The 27,123-nt window shown below is 45.6% G+C and overlaps 3 protein-coding genes across 3 annotated transcripts in view; 2 read left to right on the forward strand and 1 right to left on the reverse strand.

The window, feature by feature from the left end:
* The window catches only part of LOC126568516 (transmembrane protein 222), a 482,151-nt gene extending 462,244 nt beyond the window's left edge, over nucleotides 1-19,907 (forward strand). Inside the window, exon 2 of the mRNA XM_050225003.1 lies at nucleotides 19,895-19,907. The gene's annotated coding sequence lies outside the window, so the exon portion shown is untranslated. The remainder of the gene's footprint in view (nucleotides 1-19,894) is intronic.
* LOC126568660 (DNA-directed RNA polymerase I subunit RPA1) lies at nucleotides 533-6,713 on the reverse strand. The gene is given in 7 exon segments (XM_050225175.1): nucleotides 533-1,690; nucleotides 1,996-2,194; nucleotides 2,277-3,535; nucleotides 3,634-4,133; nucleotides 4,439-4,631; nucleotides 4,696-5,942; nucleotides 6,026-6,713. Coding segments are annotated over 7 exon segments (5,235 nt in total). The 5' UTR covers nucleotides 6,707-6,713; the 3' UTR covers nucleotides 533-534.
* A 5,182-nt stretch (nucleotides 19,908-25,089) lies between the features above and the next one.
* Nucleotides 25,090-25,962, forward strand: LOC126568400 (Na(+)/H(+) exchange regulatory cofactor NHE-RF1). The gene has a single exon (XM_050224870.1). It carries the CDS (start codon nucleotides 25,090-25,092, stop codon nucleotides 25,960-25,962), a length of 873 nt encoding a protein of 290 aa, XP_050080827.1.
* Nucleotides 25,963-27,123: the final 1,161 nt, after the last annotated feature.

Here is a 27,123-nt window from a genome sequence, read left to right on the forward strand (position 1 = left end):
AATAGATGCTGAAAGTGCTTTTTTGGTCGTAATTTAGAAATATAGAATCAAACCGGCCACTGTGTACCTGGGATGCTACTGTACACCTATGTGCAGATTTTTTGACAGTAATATCGGCCAAATTATGTCGACTTTGACGGTCTGCGGATCATGAATTTATTTCAAAATTATTTCTAATTAATTATTTTATCCCTTTAGGTTATAGAAATATAATTTTTCTAGAGTGAAATATTCATAAAAACAATGCCAAAAGTATTTTAATTTTAAAATTTACATCTAACAATTGATAGAGCTAGGATCCTGCTAGATTACGCCACTCTGGTTCAAATTGACCACTTGTTCAGTAGGAACTTCGGGAGAGCAATGCGGTTTGGAACATATTTGTTAGAAAATCACCTTTAAGTGCATCTGATAAAAGTTGTGAAACACGTTTGTGCTAATATTCAAAACACGCTACACGATCGATAAAATGTTTCACAATAGTTTTCGCGAATTATTTATTTCTTCAACACATTTTCTTCGTCGTCGCCTGTTTTACTGACTTGCCGCATCGGCATAATCCTTCAGTGCGGACGAGTACAGCGTAAACGCACCCGTACCGAGCCGGCACGGTTGTCCCACGATCAACCGGGAGGAGGGCGATTCCAAACGATCATGCATACCCTTCGACAGCGCACCCTTCAGGAACTTCATCGAAGTTTCGAACGAAATCTGCTGTAACGGTGAGGCGGAAAACTCCATTGACATACGGTTCATCGCTTGGAACATACCGCTCGCGGTCATGTAGTCCGCCACCAGCAGCAAATGCCGCGGATCGACCGTAATACCGTACACACTGAACACGTTCTGTATTTCCTTCACCACCACACGGGAAGCCGCCTCAATGCCGTACCGTTTTGCCACCGCCTGAATGTCGTTCGTGTAGAGCCGATTCAAATCCAGCACCTTGGCGTGTGCCGTCATGGCGGCCATATTGGTACCCTCCGTTTTCAGGTACAGCTGATCGTTCTGCATGTACGTGATGGCACGCTTGATGCGTGGCACTTCCCATATGACCGACTTCTCGGCCACCTCACGGAACAGCTTGGTAAAGTCAATCTCCTTCAGCTTCAGCGACATGTGCAGTACTATTTGACACCAGCGATGATTGGCGCGATCGATCTGATACATACCGATATGACTGCCTAGCTGCTTTACAAACTGTGCTTCTTCGGCTTCATTCACTTGGTTCGCATTCGGTGCCATCTGTTCTGCAAGCTCTTGTTCCATTTTTTCCTGCTCCTTTTCATACTCGTCAATTAGCGCTTCTTCCAGTCCTTGTGGAGCACTTTCCGTACCCGTACTCTTTCGCTTTTTCTTATCGGATGATTCTTTAATGAAGAAATCCTTTTTAGGATCCGCTTCCGGATCTTCCGCCTCACTAGTGTCGGAATCGGAACTGCTCTCGTCGTTCTCGTTCTCATCCTCATAACCATGCTCGTCGGAAGTTTTATCCTTAATTTTAGCTTCCGACGCATCTGCATCCGCACCCAGTTTACCGTCATCGTCCGAATCGGTATCGCTTTCCGAGTAAACCCCTTTCCTGCTTTTATCCCGCTTGGATGGTTCCTTCTCATCGATTTGTTCATCTTCGTAATTTTCATTCGATTTTTCTTTGCGCGATTTCTTCTCTCCCGTCTCCGTGTCGATTCTGCGGGAAACATGAATACATATTATAGGTAAAATGTTTTTCTAGGCATTCCAAAAGTTTCAAGTTGATTAATCCATCATATCATATGTTATTGAAAAATAAAAATGGTAAACATACACGGGTAGGTAATTGAAATAAAGGTTAAGTTAAAAGAGGAAATATGTTACATTGCTTTACAGGATCGTCTGGCTCGATATAACGACTCCCAAAAGAGTTATTAAAAGAATGAAATCCCAGCGGGGAATAAGCAAGAGTAAATTAATTATTTGAAAAGAGTTATTAATTTTCTTCAATAATGTACTTACAGCACGTTCTTGGTTGCTTCCGCTTTTCTAATCGCGATAAACATTGCCTTGAAGAATTTGCGCGACATGTGGCGCATGATGGCGGCCGGCGTCACACAATAATCCTGATCGTACGCATCCGGAGGGAGAAAGTTGAACCGGATCGTGTGAAGCATACCGCGCGAAGGAATCACTACCAGTTTCGATTTTATATTGATATCTGTAAAAAAAATATATTACAACGAAATATATTTTAAATTTCGTCCGCGTGTATGAAATGAACTCCATTGTCCCCCACTTACTCTCTAGCACATCGGCCACCGTAACACGGTTGAGCGATTTGCGCAACTTTTCCGCTACCGCTTTCAAGCGCTCCGGTTTCCGGTGCGGCAGAAACGGTATCTCCATCGTCGGCGTTTTAATGTTCGCACCGGCAAACAGTAAAATTTCACGCAATCGAGGAATACCGAGCGTTACGTTCATTTCACCACGCCCCGCAAAGTGGAACGTGTTCAGCGTCATCTGTGTCGATGGTTCACCGATCGATTGAGCCGCCAGCACACCGACCGGTTCACCAGGGGCAGCCAACGAACCGCTTCCCTTAACCTGCATCAACTCATCGATATCGTGGATCGGTGTTTCCGTCCGCTTGTAGTTCCGCACCAGCTCGTCCAGCTTTTCGGACAGCACACCAAAATTAGCATCGGGTGGAAATAAGGCTGCAACCGGATCGGGACAATGAGCCGTCCGTTTCGCGAACTCACGTCTTTCGGCCGCACCCAGCTTAGTCCACCGTTTGAGTAACTTTTCCGTTAACTTTGTACGACCCGAACTTTTCAGCTTGTCCGCTTTTGCAAGATCGGTGCGAAGTTCTTCTGCCTTTTCCGCCGAGAACAATGCGAAGGGTGATGAGCGAACTTTTCGCGCCGTCAAGTTGTCACCATTTTGTTTGGTCCAACGTTTCATTTTCTTTATGTGCTTGCGAAGTGCTTCATTGACCGGATCCACATCGTTGGATGGTTTCAAGCGTTGCAGGACGTCCTTCTGCACGATCACATCCCGGTTCATGTCGAGGAAGCGCGTTTGCTTGCTATTTCCGATGAATTGCGCTTTGGAAATGTCCATCCCATCCTCGCCGTACATAAACTGTATCACACTTCCATCGCTATCGCGCACCGTCATGTCATACTGCACCGAGAGTCCCTCCAGATGCTTTACCAAGCAGCGCTGCAAATACCCGGAACGACTCGTCTTGACTGCGGTATCGATCAATCCTTCACGACCCGCCATACAATGGAAGAAAAAGTCCTGCGGTTGTATACCGGTCATGAAGCGTCCATCGATGAATCCTCCCGATTTCGGTGAGGTATCAAAATCGGCAAAGCTGGGCAACGAACGGCCGGACAGCATGAGCGGTGGACGCTTGCCTTCGAGCTCGATCTGACCGAGCAGGCAGGAAATTTGCATCGTGTTGACGGTTGAACCTTTCGCACCGGACTGTACCATCAGCTGGAGATTGTTCTCCGGGAACTTGCTGATCAGTCCTTCCGGAAGGCAGGCACTGGAAGGAAGGAATAGGACAGCAAGCGTTAGGCTTCCGCTCTCATGTGGACAAACCCTTAGAAACCACTAAACTAATCGAAATTCTCCTCTACTCACTTATTAATCTGGTTCGTGTACGTATCGAGTGCCGTCTTATACTTGCGATCGAGAATCGCTCGAAACTTTGGATTTTTTGCGTACGCCTCGCGCATACGTTTGACAAGCACGTCGCGTGATACAGTCGGTGGCAGCTCCAGCGCAGCTGCTGTGGCTTCGTGGCCAGCCCGCTCGCGACATTCGCGTATAATTTTTGCCCGCTTCTTGTCCGCCTTCGCGCGCACCAAAATGTCTCGTACGCCAAGCGTGAAGCCTTCCCACTGCAGGTAGTAGGTGAAGAGCCGGGAAAGGGACGAAAGTAATGCGGAGGAGCAGACGCCCCCGTACAGTTCGTACATGCAGTGAATGAGACCGTACGGAGTGGCACCGAAATGGTTCTTGTCGAGGATGCCGCACAGCAGTTCGCCCTGACGGATAAGCACTTCCGATTCGGAGAGTTCGTTTTCCTTGAGCGGACTGCCACCGTGATGCCACGGGCGGGCAGGAAGTACACACCAGTGCTGGGGAAGAGAAGAAAGTAAAGGATTAAGAATTTTTGCTGCCTACGACTTCACATTGAAGCGGATATAATCGATTCAGACTGGACAAAATTCACAAAGATTTATGGGAGGATCCAGTAGTGGATCAACCTATGGGCGGAGTTGGCTCGACGGAGTCTCGCCGATCAGGGAGGAGACCCTTTTAGAATGATTCAAATGATTAAAACTAACAGCTAGCTTCGTACAGGAACGAACCTAGGTCCGAGTCGATAAAAAAGAGTCCATAAAGAGTCGTATGGCCCATCACTAATAGAAATATGTTATACCTTATTATTCAGCTTTGATTTGCCATTCATGTTGATGTAGGGCATCCCCTTCGGCGTACTGTTCTTGATGATGGTCGAAATGATTTGCTTTCCCGACCAAAGTTTTACCGGCTTCAGGATCGACGGTGGCAGCAGATCAATATTGCCTCTCATGTTACTCAGCGCTTGAAACACCAGCTGCTGATAATCATCCCTTGGAATGTAACAGAAAGAGTCAACCAAAAAAGCATTAAGAGGACGAAGGTACCTTAACTTACCGATTGAAAAATTTCCCACGAATAAACAGCTTCACGGCGGACACGATATGATCCTGTATCAAGCCACCGAGCGGTGTACCATCCTTCGGGACAAGATACTGATACGGTACCGCAACCAGCCCGCATGCCTCCGCCCGCGCTACCTCATTCTGCGGTAAATGGGCGTTCATTTCATCCCCATCGAAATCGGCATTGTACGATTTGCAGTTTGAGTAGTGAAGGCGGAAAATCTTCTCCTTTCCAAGGATCTTTGCCCGGTGCGCCATAATACTCGGACGATGCAGTGTCGGTTGCCGGTTAAGCAGCAAAATATCACCGTTCTGCAGATGCCGATGGACGATTTTGATCGAATCGCCTCCGGCCGCTTCTCCCCCCGCGACCTGCGGGGTGAGCAGTGTTTTGGCCATCGATTGGCGTTGCGTCACGTTGGAGGGTGAGATTTTGCTTACACGTCCATTTGAATCTTCGATCATGTTTGCGCCTGGATAAACGTCCGGTCCGTTTAGTACCCACTGGCGTAGCTCGGACACGTTCCAAGGTGTGACGGGCACGGGATAGGTAAGCTTCTTGGCAAACCGGGTCGGAATGCCAATCTCTTCCACACCGATGTACGGATCCGGTGTGATCACCGTACGGGCGGCATGGTTTACCCGTTTGCCCATCATATTCATACGTATCAGGCCGGTTTTCTTCTCGATCAGCTGTTTCAGCCCAAACGATACCGTTTGCTTGCCGGTGGTCACTTTCTCCACGTCCATCAGCTGATCGACGTTCGTCTGCAGCTGAAACCAGGCGTTGTAAATCTTTTCCGCCACCGTTTCACCCTTCGCATACTGGCTGATGGACTTCATTTGGTTGAACAACGTTTCTGACATGTCCGGAGGGATGGTGCCTTCGCCAGCAATCAGCACAGCACGTACGGTTGAGTTCGCTAGTAGAATGTTCCGGAGCAGGACTGACTGGGCGTGCTCAACGATTGTGCCACGTCCACCGGTATTACTCGGACGTCGTATGGGACGCGTTTTTATCGGTGTTACGGGTACAACTTCCATGAAGAAGATATCGGTCGGATGATAAGGTGTAGCACCATTCGCATAAGAATGCTTGTTTGTGATCAGCACCGGAAACAGTAGGTTCAACAGCGTACCATCTGTTTCGTAAAGTTTCCTCAGAAATTGCTGACTCTCGCGTGCCAGTACCACCACAGAGGCAGCTTTTATTTGCTGCTCGTTTGGATTTTTGTTGCCCTTTTCCTCACTAAAATAGAAAACAAGATGATCAAATTATTAGCTAACTACATATGCGTAAGCTGCAGTCTTGCTTGCCACGCCAATTGTACTTACAAATACTTTCTCTTATCGCCCTGCGTCCATCGTATCGCAATTTTCCCCTCGGATATTCGTACCTTCTGCAGCATCTGCGTACAGTGGATACACTTTTTGCATTCCTGCCGGAACGAACTGTTCACTATTGCGGTCCGGATCGTGGTAGAAAGCTTCGTATCGCCCAGCTTGTTGTACGGTTCCTTGCGCAGCAGGTCTTCGTAATACGTTACACACTCCGGTATCGATTCCGTCGGGTTTGCTTGCAGCCGCGTCTTGTACGCATCGATTTCTTCCGCCTCCACAATGTACCCGGCATCGGCCAGTCGTAGCTGCAGCTCGAGCAACGATTTTGCCCCATCGTTCAACTGCAACCGTGCACAGGACATGCAGCTGATGCGCAGCAGATTGTAAATAGGGCGCAGGAAGAACGGATTGTACACGACCAGATCGAGCTCGATGTGACCAAAGTGTCCTTCGCACATGTTGATGTCGCGCGCGCACGTGGTACAGATCTCGCCGAACCCGGCAGGACCGAGGGCCGGATCGTACAGTCCGCCCCGGATCGTATTGCCCATATCATCGAACGACTTTGGTTGTGTTACCTTCAGTACGCTAATCTTCCGTATATCTTCCGTGGTAAACACGGTAAACTCCAGGTTTGTTGGATCGAGATTGACGATCGTCATGTTGCTGGAATTTCTTTTTTACACGATTACTCTAGAACGAAGCGTGTATTAGGTACACGAAAATATAAGTTCACACACAGGAAAAGTTTGTTAAATTGACTAAATTACACTGAAAATTCAACAGATTTGAATCGCGCACATGGTCTGGTGATGTTGACAACGGGTTTGACAGCTGCGAGCCGGCAATGTTTACAAAATGTAAACATGCGGAGCGATCTTAACCCCTCGGTGCTCAGTTCCAGCTCTGTGTTCTATTGTTTTGTTCGAAAAAATGAGGAATATAGCATGAAAAACGATGTGAAATGGAGTAAACTACATTCTTACACTAAGAATAAATAGCTTGGTGTAATTTTTCGCACTCTGAAAGTTGGTTTTTGGATTGGAACTAAACTTGTTTCCCACTCGGATCGGAATCATTCCGATTGTGGATTAGAACGGAACACACAACCCGATAGTTCAAATGTCAATTATGGCATTTCGAGTCGTCGTTTGATTTTGTTCTGCTGGGATTGGTTTTCTCCGCAGAAGAAATACCAATATAATGAATGAGAAAGCTCGATTTGAGTAATTTTTGTAAATAGGATTGCCTATCATTTAGTTATTTCTAGTATAAAGTCAAGGGAATCCTGTGATATTAGGCCTAGACATCTCGAGGTTCTAGATCCAAAAAAGAAGAAAAACCATTATATAGATAAAAATAGACAAACGAAAAAGCTAAATCAGTTCATACTCAATTCAGCATTTCTATTTGATCCTTTTCGGACCAAAGACACCCCACTAGTACGAATCGTTCCTTGGGTCTTCCATCTCCAGAAACGCGTGCCCATCACTACCATTGTGTTTTCTTCTTTTAAAGACTTCGTTCGTTACAAACAGCGCCAGTCCGTGTTAATATTGTTGCCGCTCGCTGCCGGAAGGTTAACTAACAGCAAGCAGAGTTTTTACGCTCCTCAGAAAACGGTGAGTGTGTGGTTAAATTGGTGCAGTTGAATGTGAAAAGAAAATCTAGAAAAAAGGAGCATATAATTATGGTGCTGTTATGAAATTGATCCTTTGTTTGTGGTGTGCGTGATCCGTGTGTCATCTCGCAAAAGCTTTAAGAAAAGTTGCAGCAAGGAAGAAAAGTTTCCATTCCCTTTTCTACACAAGATCGTGCGTGCGTGCGTGTGTGCGTTGCTGTGTGCGTGTGTGTGTTTTAAGCTTCCTTTTCATGTCTGCCCTTCTGGAACAGAAAAAGGGCCAAAACTACCTGAAGTACAGCTGAGAATAAATGATCATAGGAAGTCTCCTTAAGTTTTCGGTTAAGGTATCAGAGCGAGTTTCCAGAGATCCTGATGCGTTATTGTCAGTGAGATCCTCGCATATCCCTTGCCTAGTGATAAATCGGTAGTTTATTGGATCATTTTTTCTTTTGCATTGATGAAGTGAAACCTATTTCCAGACGGATCCAATACACTATCTTACACGATCGACACGTGTGCAGTGTGCTTACAAAGTTTGTTTTTGAATTTTATGTTTTGCAGTTACAGTGTGCGTTTGGTTATTTAAAAATCCAACAGATTTGCCCTTCAAGTCCAGCATAAAGTTTTATAGTTGTGGTGTAATTATTGCATCTCCAGTCTGCAAGGTAAGACCCATATCTGTTATCTGATCCTCAGCACACCTACAATCGATACGCAAAAGTAGATTTTTGACAAAACGGATCGGTCCATCAAGGTCATCGAGAAAAGGTGATCAAGTTTTTGGACACACCAACAGCGCAGGAATGCTTTTGCTCCATCCGTCTGATTTTGTGCAGCCGGATCTGACCTGGCCCGGAGGAGACCTTGAGCAAAAGAATGTGCAAGTTGTCACCGTACGATCGCGTCAGTACTATGGTGCATCAGTAGTAGCCGCAGCCAGTAGTCTTCTTGTACGTGCCTCGGTGCAAGCAATCGAGTAAATGATGCTTAGAATTGAGGGCCCTTCTCATGTGTGTAGTCTCCGGGGTGGCTTCTAATAAACCCCTGCTGCGCCTAGCTTGAACGTGACCACGAGCCTAAACTACGTTACGCGACCCGATTGGGCCGTTTTTGCGCATTCCGTTCCACTAGCTTCAAGAACATGAAGTTTTACGCCTTTGTGACACAATATATAGGAAGCATAGATGTTTAGGAATGTGTCTTCCTTAAGTCCACGCACGATTGATCATTCAGCGAGTGCGCTAATTCTGGTGCCCTACTATGCAACAACCAAAACACATTTGATCGTACGAGCTAATCAAATTAAGCATAATTAAATCCTAGTTCACAGCTATCAATGACAAAACCAGGTTGACTAATGCAATTTTTTGTTGCCTTTTTAACACCCATGAATAGTCGGATTCGAGGCTCGCTTAGCTTTATCTCTACCCTGCTTTTTGGAGCTTTATCTGCAGCTTGAGAGACCTTCAGCTTTTTGGGGTGGAAGGAATTAGTTTTCCGATACCGATACGCGAACCTCAGACACGCAGAATTGAATAAGTGAGAGAGAGCCGAACACCTGCATTCTGTTTGTGCTCTGGTTTTGATGGCACAAGGTCAAACTTTGCGGTCCTGTGTGTTTGGGTTTGAATTCGACTTTTTGAGCTTCCCTGAGCTGCGCTGCTGCGTTTGGAACTGGATTTTCTAGTCTCTCTTGCTCGGTGTGTCCTCGCGCCCGGTGATAATTGGAAAGACATTCGTCGGCAGAAGAGGGATGAAGGTTGCGGTCCGGTTGCTGATCAATCACGTGCTCTGTGCGCCAAGAGCACCTCGAGAGAAGTAATAGCTTGATAGAACGATTTCGATCTTGACACCACTCCCCCAGGAAAGGTCCCCAGGTCTCCCTGAGGTGGTTGCAAAGTGCAAATTTGTTTGATAAGAAAATAAACACATTCACACTGGAGATTGAGCAACGATTGGAGCGAAGGAACGACAATGTTTTCATCCATATTTATCAGCGATACGTGAAACTTCGCAGCCGACGATAATGTGTCACCAACGGCAACAAACGTTCGGAGCTTGAAAACATCGTCACAAACAAGCAACACGACATCTTAATGCTTTTCTTGTGTGTGTGTGTGTGTGTGTGATGATTCTACCTGATGAATCTCTCCGAACCATCCGGTCGATTAAAATCTACGTGCACGTGGTCAGCACCCAGTGAAGATCACTCTCTTTCTAGAAACGTCGTCGTCGTGGGACATTTGTTTGGAAGTCTCTTAGCACAACCTGTTCTCGCAACCACAGACACTGCAGGTTGACAGGGTTGTTACGGTCCCACCAAGAGCCGGCTAGGTGGTGTCCACCTGTTCCTCTATCCGCAGCTATCCCAATCCGGTCCGGTTGTTGAAATTTGCCCCGAAGAAGTAAATACGCAACATTTGGTTAACTTGTTCGTGTGTCTTTTCTTACGGTTTGGGGTTTAGCTTTTACGCAAAAGTGTCAGGTCTTGTGCCCATTGAGCTCCGGTGGGCGATAGAAATTGCGCCGACCAAACGGTGAAACAGAGCGCAGAGACCTGGGAAATCGCGATCATGTAATGATATTTCCCTGTCAGGTTTCCGCGTTGGACACACTTTGAAAGTCTGCGTTGGAGAGTTGTTTTGGATGTTTGGGGGAAGAGATCCCGGATGAAAGTGCAAACCTCGGGCTTGCAAACGAGCTCCTCGCTACAGGGTCAACTATTGACGGGCGGCCATCAAAAATCATGCAGTGTGTGGTTCATGTTACGAGATCGAAGATACGATTCACTTATCAGTGGTAAGTGGTAAAAAACGGGACCGAAACAACACTACTGACAAGCCGACCACTCACAGTCAGTTGCCCGGGACTTTCCCATCGATCGACACGGGACATCTGTTGCACAGACCTGTTTGCTGTTTCGGTTATTTTCGGTTTGTGCTCACGTCACTGATTGGCCTGTTTCCCATGCGTGCGAGGCTGTGTGTTTATGTTGCGTTGCGATTTTCCAGTAGCGATTTTTTCTTAAATATCCATCTCTGTCCATCTTTAACCGATAAAAAAACAGAATCTTCTGTTGTTGCTCTGCTCGATGAAATGCGTCGTAATTCTGTAGTTGTGTTGGTTCTTGGCGTCCGCCAACCGGACGTGCGCTGTTTTGCTGACATTATTTGTGCCCCCATGTTGACGGGAACGTACGATCAAATTACGTCATCCGGTCAGCTTCGGTTTTGGGGAACGGCATTCAATCGCGGACGTTCTGGTAGATGTGGATGTGGTTTTGGGATGCGTTTTTGGGGTAGAAACTACTGTGCGACAAGGGTAATTATTTTTGCTGTTTTAGGAGCATCAAGAGACATCAGGAATACATCAACTTCAAAAAATCAAAATATTGCAACGCAGAATCTTTCTCTTGATCGTGGATGGTTCTTATTTCGTCGATCATGGAAAGAGTGGATGTCCTAATAGGCTTATAAAAGTGATGGAACTCAATTTCGGCAGGTGTTTTGAGTGGTGAAATTCCCCTTTCTCCCTCCAGTTGTTCTCTGTTTTTCATCTATTATTGATACCAAGAAGATGGTTAGTAGGTCCTCACTAGCCTGTGCTCTGACCCTTCTAGTTGGCGTCCAGAACTCTTGTCCATATCTCAATACGATGTTGACTCAGTGTTGGATGACTTCACAAGATGTGATCCCCTACCTTGTTCAGCAGTAGAAGCATCTGCATCAGTCGTGAATTCTAAGATTCTAATAAAAAAATAAACGCCATCACTCGGAGCCCCAGAATCATTCCAATGTGTATGACCTGTCCAGCAAGGAAGTTACCGCGTTGATTAATATTCTTTGCACCAGAATAATAGCGGAATAAAGGGCGCATTCTAGCGAATGAATCAGTCCATCCGTTCTCATCCATGACTCATTTATTGTTCTGTGCAAAAATCAATTCCATGTTCTTCTAGTCACCCGCAAACAATGTAAAAAAAGGCATGGAATTGTGTACGGTAGGAGACTATGCGCGAAGGTTGCACCACGGTGCACGGTGCTTGTAGAGGTGATCAACCCATGTCCATCGCTCAATGTCAGTCCGGATTTATCGGTTGATAATCGAAATAGAACCGTCCTAATGTGCCATTGATAGCAAAACCAAAACCACGATCCAATAGTGACTAGCGTTAGCCATACTGTGTCCATCAAACCACATCATCCGCGCCACAAAGTTAAGGTCAAACTACTGCCGAGCCGCGAAACCGTCGCCATTTAACGGTTCGATTTCGTACGGTACATGATGTGGCTAAGTTTGTTTATTAAACTGCGAGAGCATAAATGGCTAATGAATTTAAATTTTGAAACGCAGAACGGAACGCCAATATCACATCGTTGTGAGACGGAAGAAACGTGACCGAAAACGCTCGTCGAAACCGAAAAATGCCCTTCAAAACGATTCGCACGAGCAGCAGTTGCTATGGGGCGTCAGCACGTAAACACGCGCTTGTCGTTTGGGCGAAAACTTCTGGTCTCAAGAAGAGAAGCCACTTCCTAAACGGGTGACCCATTTACACGTACAAATTTAATTCGAATTTAGAATGCATTTATTCTCCGTGTAGCAAAGCGGCCACACCACGGAAGCTGTAAAAGCGAAGCGTTTGGAGATTATGATGCGTGGAAGCAAACCGAAACACATGTCTTCCATGGTTCAGTGCAACCTTGATGGTTGCTTGGTGGATGCCCTAGCCAGTAGTAGTCACACAACGTAATCCCATTAACCGGGCTAGTGCTGCTAATGTGCGATCATGATCCATTATACGAATCTGTTTATACGGCCAATGCATTTTCATACCGGTTTTGTATTTCGATTTTGGAACGATGCGGACGATAAAATTCACCAGTGCCGGGGTTGCGTCTTCTGCGTTGCGAGCGTTTGGGTAATGAGAAGAGGGCTAAATGATCAAATTCATTAGCCCGTCGGTGCGCCGACTACCAGCTGGATCAGCTGATCGCGTCTCGGCGAAACGCAAAATAAGATTTGGCTGGCCGAGACAGTGTAATGGAGATTACGCCATTAAAAAGTGAAAGTGAACAACAAACGCAATTATGCTTCTCTTCTCTGATGGTAGGAAACGTTTGTTGTGTTTTTAACAAAATGTTTAGATTTATTAGAGATATTATAGTATTCTGGAAGGTGCGCCGATTCGGTGATGGAGGCGATAATGGCGTTGGTCGCAACACGGCAGGACTGCAGTTCAAATCTAATCCGGACCGTTCCCCCGTAGTTAGGGACTGACTATCCAACCACAAAGTGTCGGCATGTCTAGAAATCCGCTAGGTTGGTCGGCGTGACCTAGGAGGTCCATACGCGCAAAGCAAGAAGAAGAGAAAGCATTCTGGACAACGATATAAAAGTAAAAGTTGGGTGAAGTAGAAATAGGGTATGTTGTAAGCTTTAATAATGCTTGGATTAATAGTCCAGCTAAGAAACTCGTCAAGAACGACTTGTGGAAACACGCAACCTGTTTTCTAATAATATTGTCTAAAGTGTAATCAAAAATTTAAATCAGTCCCCACGATTGGACCTACATTCTTTCCTAATGCCCAGCATTAATTCCTGAATAAGAGCCGCTCATAATAATCGGTCCGATTATTCTGGATGTTCAATAAAAAAGACTGACAAATGCTTTAAAGATCTTGGAAGGTTTATGGTGCCCGCGGATCGTTAGAGCTCCCCGGTGCAGGAACCACGAAGAACGAGGTGTGTGTAAATAGTTCTTTTTCCTTTACGCTCGTTTAAGTCTTTCCTATGCGACTCTGCCCCATTCCATATGGTATTGACCTCAGGCGAGCTGAACCTCTGTTCAGCTATTGTGGGTACGTTTTCGGACCATGATTTCTCGGACTGGTACAAATTGCAACACGCAAAGGAACTTCGGCTTATATCTGAAGCATCAAAGCACAAGAAGTCACGATTCGCGTTCCACCCAGAGCGCTATGATGTTCTGTGCGATGTTCTGAGGCAATGACATGGGTTCATGGGTGGCGCATCCTTCGCTAGTAGTAGTTTCATGACGATGATCAGGACCTGATTCGCCACAACCGCTTCGAGGCTCTTGGAACGAAAGATCGCGGGTGCAAACATATATGCATGGGCCAAGTGTATGTATGGTGTGCTCCACTGCACCGAAGTTCTGGTTCCCCAAGATGCGAACGTGTATGATGCTGGTGTAATCGGAAGAGCCTCACACGTGTGTGTGTGTATGCGAGAAAGGTATATGACGGTAATAAATATCTTCACCCAACCACCCCTAAAAACCCCACCAACTCCACCGAATTGAGGAACCGGTTTGTGACCTGTACGAAAGCGAAGTCTTCGATGGTCCTCCACGCTTTTTTAACCGGTATTGTGGAGAAGCATCGTCAAGCTTTTTTGTTTTTGCTTTTCATGATGCGTCATGCTATTTGTGCGGGGCTGGCTGGGCAGGTTGTCAGAAGGGCAAAAAGTGGGGAGACCCATGTGGGCACATTACTCACACAAACGCATTCTGAGCAAGTTTAGGGCTCGCTCAACACACAGAGAAACACGGCTAGAATGGAGCACACATTGGTGGAGAAAATCGGAAAGAATTACATCAATCTCCTTGTCGTTTGGCTTTTTTATGCCTGTGTGTCTGTGTGTCCGGAGCCAGAAAACATCGAAGTCACGGTGCTTGGAACGAATGTCCATCGTTTTCTCCATGCTTCAGGGCACTCATGGCGCTCGTCACCGCTATGTGCGATCCCGTGATCCCGGCGTTCCCGCATTGGGCTGCAATTTGTAAGTTGCGCAATTGCGGGATGTTTGGTGCCTGGGTTCTGGGCGGTTTGCTACACCCGTCGATCGCATTTACGGTACCTATATACATACAACCGGAGTTGGTGGGGTAATGTTCGCAGAAATCAGCGTGCTGGACCTCTCCAGAACTAATTAGACATTGGAGACATAGCAAAGCAAAGCAACCCAAGACACTTTTCTGCTAGCACAGTTTCGCTCAATCGCGTGGTCAGTTTTTGGATGCTTCGTCATCGTATTGGACAGAAGCGCTCGTGCGACCAGGGGAGTTAGATGTTCTGAAGCTAACTCCCCCTTCAGAGACCTTCTTAGGCCATCCACGTCGAAATGTGTCGAGATTTAATCGTCCCAAACGATAGAGGACACTAAATGGGGCTCGGGAGACAAGCTCGAACCGTGGACAGGTTAGCAAAATGTTGATGATGAGGAGAAGATCTCGCGATCGCACCGTAACCTTGGAACCAGTCATTCCAATCGGTCGTTTCGCTTTGGATTTACGTTTTGTGGCGCATCTTCTTCGCTAGCGATTGCACGGCACAATTCGATTACGTGCGGCGATGATCACGTCACGGGTGATAGCTTGCCGTGCAAAACAATGCACCGCAGGAATTCGTGCTATGACGATAATTTTCGCTTCACAACGGTGTCGTTCGTCCGGATTGGATACTTGTGGTGAGCAGGAAGAAAGCAAAACAAACAAAAAAAAACATGGATGAAAACCTGCTTCTTCGAAGGAGTTTGGAATGCGGCTGGATGATGTGGAGATGCAACTTTTGGAGTGCATTTTAAGAGTTTCAAAACGTTGAGATCTTATCTGAGATAAACAATGTTTTGAAGTTATGCAATGGTTCGAGACAGATCGTAAAGACGCTTTTAAAATGAATTCTTATCTTCCGTACTGGATGTAAGGCTTTAGACAATCATGTATTTCAAGCAAGTGTTGATCAGGAGAATAGTGCCCGATTTAGCAACATCTACCATTCATTTCGTTATTTTTTCACGTTGTGTGTGGAAATCTTTGTTTGATCAGCTTGAAAGCTCACCGGCACTCCAACTAACCTCTCCCCGGCCGGGGATCGATCGTGAGAGAAAAAAACACATCTGCCTTTGACATTCAAGCCACAGGTACTTTCAACAGTAGCAAACGTTCTTCTAATCATACTGCCTGGCATCATTAGTGCCGCCACTAGCGACACACTGAACAGTACAGAGCAATACTTTCGCAACTCTTCGCCTCCACTTTCACTCTTAATCTAGGCGATCATTAGTCAACCGTACAGTTTGCTTCCCATCCCCCCATGGATGGTTTGCTGCTAATTATATCACACGCAGCTGTGTTGGGAAATTGCTCGCAGTGACACGCGAAACAGTTCCGGCTGCAATCCAACCGAGTGCAATATAAAGTCAATAAATGGAAGACTCGTTGTCGGGGTGCCGTCGTCAGGTTTAAATATATTCTGCAAGACAGATAAATGGCGAGACCGGATGAGTCATGGCCGAAGATGTGCATGTCATTTGTTTGTCTACTAATGGAAGCTGCCATGTACATGCAGGAATGCATCGTATTGTTGAAAACATGTGATTGCGAAACCAAATTTAGGATGACTCAAAACAACCTAACTTTTTTTAAAGTTTTATTGCTAAACTAAGCATACAATCGATACCTGATTTCGATCAACTTAGAGTGGAATCCTGATGATTCCACAATAAATAGATGAACCAAAAATAAGTTTGCTAACACACATGAGTTTGAAGGTTAGACCAATAAGTCCATTTGACGCGTTGTCGGAAGTGTTTTAATCGTCGATCGCTTCGCATTGCAGGTTAAGGAAGGAAGGCCGTTGACTAAATTTTAGGTTTTGCTGTGCTGAGGCGGACTTGTGTTATTCAGTAGTACGATCATGATCGTGAAGTACTTAGAACACGTTTCAAAAAAGTCTTTAAAAGAAAACCGTCAACACAACTATAACTTGATCATTGAGACGGCTTAGAATTGTGACAGAAATATTAACAAATTAGTAAAATATATACACATCACATTGCTACCGGAATTCGATCCCTTACGCATCCTGAATCGATCACAGATCGACTCCGGATCGAATTCTGGATCGATGCGGGATTTTAACGCGGAAATCTGCGAATAGGAATAGAATCCGAATTCCGATACGGTTGGATCCTCATATTTAAAAGAATCTGTCCCCAAACATTTGACAACAAATCCTCCTACCCCTCCTCCATTCACCGGTCACAAATAAGAATGTACGCGATGGATTCGAATCCATGAATAGAGAATGTTAACTAGCACTAGCTAAAGACTGAGAACCAGTTGTTTACCGGACGAATAGTCAGCTCTGGGTATGGAGAACTTCCTGGTCCACTAGCCCGTCTTCAAGTAACAAGAGGTCGACTTTTTTTATTGTGCCAAAAAAAAGCATGAGATCTGCAGAATTTGATGGACAGAGTAAGAATTTTGCATAATTGAATCAAACATCTAAAGAATTTAATAAAAACTATACGACGTTTAGCGAATCTCGTTTGTGAAATCCACCGAAACTAACGGACATGAGAGTGGCTTCAATTTCTTAACTTGTTTTTCTTTTCCCCCGTACAAGTCATTCAAATGATACACCACGATCATGCACATTTGCTTGTTGCATCCAATATAGCAATTACCAGCATACGGGCATGGAGAAAACCACTCATTCACAGTGTTTGATAATGGCAAACGCAAAATAATAATTTCCAATTTTCACCTACACCTTCCAACCCACCGCACCTGCCCTTATTCGGCTAGTCCGCGAGGTACACGTAACACGACGTAACACACGGTAGAGAAGCACAAACATATTTCCGATTTCCGATCCACCGCTTCCAACACAGACTGTCACAGACTTAATCGACGTGTGTAACTGGCAAAGTTGACACGGTGCAAAAGTGGCGTAAAATTTTTATCGCTTCCCGTGTCCTCTCTCCAACGACATTGCCCCGAGACGGGGTTTTCCTCTTTTTGCCATATCGGGATTTTGGAGCTGTTGGACCGGGCTACCAAACGGCGGCGAACGAACGGGGATGTTGTTTCACCACCGAACGTGGCTTCTCCGGACCGGGGGTACGTGTTTATTAGTGTTTTATTTGCACTGTGCGCGGTATTTGCCGAATGGTGGCTTTGGTGGATGAGGGAGGGCTCATGTTGACGTTCGGATTGATGGCGAGAAAGGAACCGGTGACGATCGTGTTGGTAACGTTCAGCAAAACTCGTTTCCGGTTATTATTTGACAATCGTGTATCGGAAATCGGATGCGAGATGATGGTGAGAATTTAGCTTGCATGGACCATTCTTCCTACCCAATAATTCTCACCATTTCTCACTTACCGGATGACTTGACACTATCTTTTGGTGAGGGAACAATCGACGTTGATACAACCCTCTCGGATGACATTTCCCCTAGATCACTGTAGACGGTGTAGATCCCGCTGGCGGTAGGCTACCGAGGTATTATTTATTCTAAACGCTTCTTCCCGCCGTGTTCTACCTTTGCTGCACACGAAGAAGATGATCGTGACCTTCCACCGCAGACCTTGAGTATTGTGCGCGACTTGTGTTTATTCGCCTTGTTCGATGATCTCATATGTGGCTGATGACGGATGAGGAAGAAGCCTTCGGGACGAACACGCGCGGGAAGTAATTGATGGAATATCTTTGCCCTTTAAATTGATGAGCTAATACATCTTGCGGACGACGAACGGTCGATTCGATTACGCTGCTGCTGGTGAGAGGGAGCAGCAAGGACGTTCCAAGGGTGGATGCTTTTTTGGTGGATTGTTTATCCAGGTTCAATTCCTTTTGATAACGCTACGCCCCATTATTGTAGCACGGGGTGGTAAAGTACATTCTTTAGTGTTATGTGTCCTCTAGATACAGGCCGCGGTAAAAGTAAAAGTCGGCAATCCACCACAAACATTATACAAACGATCGCGATGCAATCGAGGCTTGTGTGTGAGCTCGCTCTCGGGGGGGATTATCTAACCGACAAACGCCATCTCGTGACAAAATATTTAACAAGCAGTCTTCTGCTTCACCTTGTCGCCTAAACCAACAAGATCTTACGGTGGAAATAAAAAAGCAAACGGTGGCAATGATTAAAACCCATCCCTGTTCAAATATGTAATGCAATGGGCGGAAAGTGATCTGGTCTGGGGTTGGCTAAATTAGGAAAGCGCAATAATCGTAAGTCTACACCGAGAGGGGGAGAGATGAAAGCGAGGATCGTCGGGCATCCTAAACGATTGTTTACCGATCCAACAAACGGCACATAAAATCACCAAAGGTAAGGCTGATATAAAATCACCTCCACGATTCGCACCGCCAAACAGACTCCATATAGAGCGAGCAACAGTGCAGCAGAGCCTTGATGGTTTTTTTTTTTGGAGAAATAGATAAGTGAAAATTAAGTAGCTGGCGGAGCTCTCCGCTTGGTGACGATGTTAATCTATTCTACGAACCTAGCAAATGTTTGCTGCAAGCGCTTTTCAATCCACGTGCGTGAAATCGGATAAAATCGCTGACAGGGTGGTGTGCAAACAAGTGAGCGCTCACGTTGCGTCCCTCACACGATCCCCCAAAATCAAAGCAAAACGAAAAAGCAAAAAAAGTTACCTAAACATCAACCTTTCTTACCCTGGAATGCATTATTTGCTTGAATGCAGATGTAAACCCTTTTCGCCGCCAGGCCACAGCCAGTGGTTTAAATTGTGAGAAAATGGGAAACAAAACCCACCATGAGATTCAAAGATACAAGCCACACATGCGAAGGAGGAGGGAAGGGCGGGAATGCGGGAAATTTGTGTTGTACATTTACCCTCCCCACACACTATTTTGAAGATGAAATTTGTGTGAAATTATAATTAGCTTACCGTGCGGTGGCAAATAAAGGCGTAACGTTGCAAGAAGTGTCAGGCTCAATGCTGCATCCTAGCGTGAGATAAGTATTTGAGGAGAGAAGTAGAAATGAATCGTCTCCATTTTCTCTCTTTTGGAAGTAGATTATTAGGTTCTTGAGGGAATTGTTAAGAAGAGGCCTAGATATTGGGCACTCTTGAGCTAGCACACGCACACAACTGATCGAGCTTGAACAAGCTTTCGTTGAATATGGTTCAGGCGTGTCCTCACGAATGTTTTGTGAGCGATCGCTCCACATCAGTTCGATCACCTATCGTGCCTTCTTTGTCCGTTTGGGGGATGGATTGTCCGGTGTCATTCTCATGGCTTGACCACCGCAGCACATGTCCAGAAAGATCTTAACTCTCGTTCATCTTACGAGTGGGTATACTAATCTATATGCTTATTGTTTTCTGTCGCTTCGCAATAGATTGTTATGGATTATTCCAAGGATTATTTAAGAAACAGCTTTGGAGCAGAAAAATGGCCCTAATGAGTCATTGAATCATTGAATCTTTGCATAATTTATGCCCATTATTGAGGTACCAAAGTATTGAATTGGGATTCGAAGAATCCGAATCCTGAAACCGATTTTACCACTTGACATTTCAATTTCATATTTTTTAGACATTACACCATCAGAATCCAAATCCTTATCGGAACGCATCCGTCAATTAGAATCCAATCCGATCCGAATCTTTCTAGGGATTGAACCTTCGATTCTTCCGAGTCCCGAATCTTCCAACACTATCTTGAATCCTGCGGTAGTTTGAGAATCAGTAGTTTCATCCTTAGTGCCATACCTCCTCCATTTATGGCACGTGGTTTATTTCGCAGTAGCCCACTTCGGTGAGATGCGTCCCCCAACTACCTCACAGCTTAATGAAGCGGATTGTACTTGAAGTTTTCACCGTTCCGGTGCATTAAAATGAATAGTGACGTGAATGCTACCTTACTCATAACTCACCCAAACCGCATTCATTCCATTGAGCATATCTACCATTTCACGTCCACTACCGACTGTTCGTGACTATTTTCGTAGATTCTCACGAACGAAAATTACGTACCCATTCACCAAGCGCTCATCAAACGCAAAACCGTGTCACCTCATTAATCTTCCGTGCTCAGTTTCAGTGGCGGATCTCTTCCCCGTGATAAATCAAAAAGAGAAGCGCGAACAAAAACAGAGAATTTTACGTAAGGTCGGGAAAACAATGCACTACGGTGGTGGCTAATGTTGCCGTGTGCCACGGTATGACTCGTTCATGACCTATGCTCGCTAAAAACGACCGTCTCACATCCTCCAGCCAGCCACCCAGCCCAGGGTATCACATTGTTTCCAGTTCGTTGCTTACCCCATCGTGGAACGAGAAAGTGCATCTGTGATCATGCATGTGTGTGTGTGTGTGGGGGTGAACAACGTGTTGGAAGATGCACTTTTGTTGCATTTATTTCTTGTTTTCGGATTCTCATTCAACCCCCCGAGCGCATTAGGGCGCAGAAGGGTGGCACTCCACTTCGGATGGGCGAACCTCGTTTGTTAGTTGTTTCACCTGCTCAAAAAAAAACCCCCTCCCGGTGGTGCAGTGCGCAAAACGTGCGCAATGAGCAATTAGTTTCCAACGAATAAATAATAGAATGCAGCTGCATCATCGATCACCACCCCTGCCCAGCGATCCACCCTCGAAACCGGCTGCCGAAGAAGCTTCCATCTCTGGCTGTGTGGGAGATAGGGGATGGCTTTGCATCTAGCAAATAAACTCTCATGCATATTCACCAACAAAAAAAGCTCCCGCGGCAGGTTCTCTCGTGCCGTCGAAGAGACCTTGAGCGCTGGCACATTTTTGCAGGTCGCAAACATCAGGCGGTGTCAAAGTCGTCGGGTGAACCTTCTGCCCATGCACGCACGTGTATATTAATGCGTGTAAAATATTGCGTTTTGCGCCGTATTAGAGCACGTACTTTTGTGTCTTCGTTAGTAATTTGTATTTTTAAATCGTAACCCACCCAGATCATGGGAATGTGGAGTTAGGATTTACATACACCGGAGGGCAAGTCTGTGTACATATAGTCTGTTCGAGAGGGGCAACCCGAAACAACAGTTCGGTTTGTTCGGTATTAATCGCTCAACTTGATTTGAACTGGTCTTTGTTATTAGCTCCTAACGATGCGAGTTATTTAGGGAACGATTTGATGATCTTGAGTCACGATATAGAGTCTTATGTCCTGTAAGTTATAGACTTTTCAGTATATTTTGGTCGCAAATCAAACTTGGTCCTCTCCTCTTTGGATATGATCCAGAGAATCCACGTGCCGAGAGAGACGCCTGAAATCGCTCAAGAGTGTGAAGAATTAGCAAAGGTGACACTTATCAGACTGATCACTTATCACTTTTCTCTACTAAAACGCAATGGAACCGTTCCGTCCCATATCGAACTTCAACGCGATGCAACTCGCACAATTCCACACTAACAGTGCTCAGAAACGGAAAACTCTTTCAATCATCTTAATGGCTCATAATCCTCCAGAGCGCGTGGTAGGTTTTAATTTATATACAAATGTTAATTAGCTCGAGCCAACACTTTTACGAGCTTCTTAAATTATTCCACTTTACCACAGAGCAAAATATTATCTCATAATTTGCTACGGTCTGATAAGCTCTTGAAAAAACACCGACCAAATTGGAAGCATTATTAGGTGTCTGTTGCGACTACAAGAAGGAATCAATTAAAAAAAGTGTGCTGATTGGCACCTTTTCTTGACCGTGCTAAGAATTCTGTAACTGTTTCAAGCTGCTTAAATAACATTTTAATGAATTTCTTCTCCCAAATGATCATGATTTTCAAAATTCTTCTGCACAAAAAAAATTAGACGACTTGTTATGCTTACAATATTAGGTTGTTGTGAGTAGTGTAAAAGAAAACCTGTTTACACAAATGTCCACACAACCTTGCCCTGTTTCACGTAGCCCCACCGGGGTCCAGTGTCTTGCGGGAGGTAGTGCGCATAAAACTGATCCAAGATATGCACCAAAACCAATCGCAAGAAACCGATTTTTGCAGACAGCTATGCACATTTCGCATTCAAACGCTGCTGTATATGCGATGGACGCCGTTGCTCAATAAGGAGCCTGGCAATTAATCTTCAGCTATGTTGTTACCCGCCACCCTTTTCCAGCTCGCAAACGTACGACCATGAAATAGCAATCACCTGCAGCAGCTTCACCTGCGCCTGGTACCGGTGTACCGCTCTCAATTCGATCGCTAACACTTTTATTCGTTTGATTAGAGGGTCGCCCTCCCCGATCGCTAGAAGACTTCTTTTATGGATCGCCCACTGGTGTGCCCACTTGTGCACGCAATGACGGGGGCCCTTTGGTGAGCAATCGGCTCTAATCAGCGTTTCCTGTTGCAACGCCGCCCGTGTGCACTATCTATGCGCTAATCGCTAGGGGCTGCAAGCCGCCGGAAGTTTGAAAGTGCAGCTCAAACTATCTTCTAGCGTCGCGCGCGCGCTCGGGAGAGAGTGAGAGCCCTGTAAGCCGCCGGGGTGGGCTTTACAGAAATAGATCAGATACAATCGTCCGGTTGGACACCTTCGTCTACCGCGCCACATTTGTGTTGTAGTCTTCGAATCTGCAGGTTGATGACCTGCACCAGTACGACCGTATGATATGGCCATGCTTTCAAAGTCGCAGGAATGGAATGTATGGGTCTTTCGCTTGCTCTGAAGAGCTGAGCTAGATGCCGCTATAGTAAGACTGTATGTACTGTAGTACACTTGCTTTAACCTCGATACTTCCATAGCGATACAGCGAGTATTGCCACAGAACTACTGCCACCGGCCTCCACCGCAAACACCGGCTTGGTAATCGAAGCAAAAAAAACTGAACCAGTTATTTTATGTTTTCCCTTTTTTTCCTTGCTCAATTTAGCCTCACAAACCAATGGTGATGATGGTCCCTTCTCTTAGATTGCTCAGTGTTTGATGTGTTTTTATTCCCTTTTTTTCTGTCATCACCTTCACGTGTGACCTTCCGAAAATCGTTGTAAATCAATTGCGATAGTAAAGTTAAACTTCGTGCACTAATAAAAACCCTTCAGTGGGCAATGTTTTAGTTAGAGATGTGTTGGGGGTGTGTAGGTAGGCATGATCGTTGTCGCATAAAATACTTATTATGTCGATAAGAAAGTTTTTAATGTTTTCACTAAAGATTGTATCATAATCAGTCTCAAGACATGTTTTGAGACAATTGAGTTTAGTTTACGGGAACATTTTAAGGGTTTAATAGATCGAAAAACGAATAGCGGCATGTCTAAGACGTTTCTGTAACAATTTTCGCAAGTTAACAAATTATCAAGCACCAGAATCGTTCGATATACTTAAACTTGAAAATATATAACAGGGTGATTTTGGTTTCTGGCAGTTTCAGGGAGAAAACAAGAGGCCTTAGATCAAGCAGAAAATTTCGGTTCGGTAGAAAAACGGTTCGGACGGTATTTGAAGGTCCTGTGGTGTGATGATCGGCGCCATTGTCGCCTCTTCCACCAGATCGCCCCTAAGAGAGTTATATCATGATAGGAAAGTACCATTACCGTATCGTAATACAACTTTAACTGTAGATCTGATAAAAAAATCACTTCGGCAATATTCAATTGGACTTAACTTTAATGTTTTGGTTATGTTACCATTCGACTGATAATTATTTTGATGAATAAAAACCTCTCCTTGCCAGGGTTAATTAGTTTTCGTTTTTTCATGGAGAAATTCAAGATTTCTGGAAAACAATAATTGATATTAAAATATTTTCCCTCTACGCTATAAACTTGTTTGCGCACCCAATATCGAACCTAAACCATAACTGATTCAGATAGTGAATTGGTGCAAACGTACAGAATTTACCATCATTCCACGGGGAGAAATATTTATAGCAGTTGGAAAGTGGACTTAGATTTGAAGTGCGCGTTAAGCTCATAAAGATCGGCACTTTATTACGGTGGTTACTTGGGTCAATCATAGTGCAGAAGACCTCTTACCATACCGACACTTGTGCGGTGCGGTGAGAAAAGCTTTGCTATTTAGCAGTAGACAGTGTTGAGTCACTGGTCTTCTCATGCTCGTTATATAATTTGCAACTGCTTCGACTCGTTATGTCCCCTGGTACAAAATTCAAAAAGGGATGTCTGAAGATCGTTTAAAAAATCACTCCTAATCACAGCTTAACATACGCTAGCAGTGAGATATGGATTGCTTTCGTCCAATCTGCAATTCGGATGCAATGTGTGTGTGCAAAAGAATGAATCAGAATTAAAATTGCGTCCCATTATTTGTGTACCACTTGTGTAGGGCAGTCATGGACAGTGTGTACTAACAATTCTTTTCCTTCGATTTCGATTTCATTCACAGATAACGGAACATCCGGAGCACGCAAGGAGTGGAGTGGAGCGTGAGAAACGGTGCGTCCAAGAAACGAGATAGCCAGCTCTAGTGCGCGCACGCTCTTACCGTACGAACGGGGACCCTACAGAGCAGTGCGATTCGTGTGCGCGTGTGCAGTTGCGTGACCACCTTCGTAACGGGTAGTGTCAGTGTGCAGTCTCCCCGTTTGATAAGCCCAATTCTCGAATCAATCAGTGCGCTTCTCCTACCTCGAGCGAAGCAATATGACGTCCAAAACGGCCGCCACGAACGGTTCGACCACCGCGAAGTACGAGCCCCGGCTCTGTCACGTCGTCAAGCGGCCCGATTTCGATGGGTACGGGTTTAATCTGCACGCGGAAAAGGGACGGCCGGGCCAGTACATCGGCAAGGTGGACGATGGTTCGCCGGCAGAATCGGCCGGCCTACGGCAGGGCGATCGGATTATTGAGGTGAACGGTCAGAACATCACGACCGAAACGCACAAAAAGGTGGTCGAGCTGATCAAAGCCGTCCCGAACGAAACGCGCCTGCTCGTGATCGATCCGCGGGCGGATGCGAATGATCTGAAGCTGGCACTGGCCAAAGCGGCCGCCGGTTTGATGGTTAGCAACGGGACGGCAAACAGTAATGGAACGAGCAACGGACATCACGAGAGCAATGGGGTGAATGGGGTAGCTAAGAAGGACGCGAAGGATACGGGCGTCAAGATGGAAGAGAAGTCATCACCCAAGTCCACCACCACGAATGGGTCGGCGACCGTGAATAATAATAATAATATCAACAACAACAACAATCACAGTCACAGCAATGGCAACGGTACGACGACTGCGCCCCTCGCCACCGAGTCGCCCATCATGGAGAAGATCATCGACGACACGAAAAAGGTCCTCACCGTGACGGATGGTGCTGCTGTCGGTAAGATGGCACTGAACGGTACTGCACCGGCAGCTACGGAACCCAGCAAAACCGTACCACCGCCAACCGAGGGCAAGAAGCTTAATCTACCGATGACGGCGGCGGAGATGAGGGCACAGCTAGCCGCCCGCAAGAAGTACGATCCCAAGAGTGAGGTGTGCGATTTGCGCAAAAAGTATGAAATTATACAGAAAATGTAATGAAGCAGGTGTAAGCAGCAGGTTTGGCAACTGAAAGATATCCTGTAGACGAGACCTGTGTAAGACGGTTAAAAGTGAAAGTTAGTTTAGTTCACGCGCGTTCGGGAAGGGTTTCCTCCTTCTCCTGATAGGTTCTTATCGTTGTCTAGAACCCGTTGTTGCGAAGCATTGCTGGTGGCCAGTTACGACACAGGCAAACATTGCGGTGGGGGTCCGGATATTTATTCAAAACAGCTCCTCGAATGAAGAAATTTGTGCTAAATCCAAACGCCATCCGCAGCGCACCTCCGTTGATACACCCGGGGGGACGTGGTGTTTGGAGATAGTAAATCTTTTGTTTGTTTGTTAAGGGATTTAAAGTTGAGGCGGAAGGTGTTTTAGATACGATCAAACATCGTAGAAAGATAGTAGACCTGTGACGTTACTATGGCCAACACAGGTGTACTTGACAGAGAAAGCATTGTGCCGGAAGTGATCAATGTCAAGCAGCAAAGATATATTTTTTTCTCGAGAGAAGACTACCCCAATAAGAACGCGTGTTGGGCGAGGAACTCATGTGTGTGTGTGTGTACGGTCGGTTATCACCAGAGCTATCGAGATTGTTACAGGCACGGATTGATTGCGTTAAATGGTTGCGTTCTAATTTATTGTGCCTATTTCCCATTCCCTTCAGGGTTTTGGTTTATTGCTTGCCTAATTGACCTTTGGCAGCGTTTTATTACAAAAAAAAAAACTATCCTTCTTGCCCACCAAAAAAACCTTAAAATCCCCTCCCCCTCCCAGACATGTGGACCAACCGATAAGGAAGCAAAAATGTCGGCAAAAGTTGAATATTTTGGTTTGGCTTGTTGCAACGCAGTTTACCCGCTATCAAGACACGTTTGAACTTATGTGTTTGTGCGAGAGCTGATAGCGTCTGACACGTAAACCCATCCACCCATTCTCAACTGTATCAGCACCTTCTTTGTGATCGGATCGATAGATAAGCCGGAAAACGTTGACAACACGCGTTGTTTCGATATGATGTACGGAGTGATGTGACGACGACAACGGTGTACAGAGTCGAGAGAGTGGAGAAAATTAATTGATTGTGTGAAGTTGTGCTGTAAACAAGACAAAAAAAAAAAAAACGAAAAAAAATACGGAACATAACTGGCACAT

The sequence above is a fragment of the Anopheles maculipalpis genome, chromosome 2RL (genome assembly GCF_943734695.1).
Source record: "Anopheles maculipalpis chromosome 2RL, idAnoMacuDA_375_x, whole genome shotgun sequence".
Classification (NCBI taxonomy): domain Eukaryota; kingdom Metazoa; phylum Arthropoda; class Insecta; order Diptera; family Culicidae; genus Anopheles; species Anopheles maculipalpis.

What these genes read in the sequence shown, in the direction of transcription:
- LOC126568400 (XM_050224870.1), top strand. Translation starts at nt 25,090, where the DNA reads ATGACGTCCAAAACGGCCGCCACGAACGGTTCGACCACCGCGAAGTAC.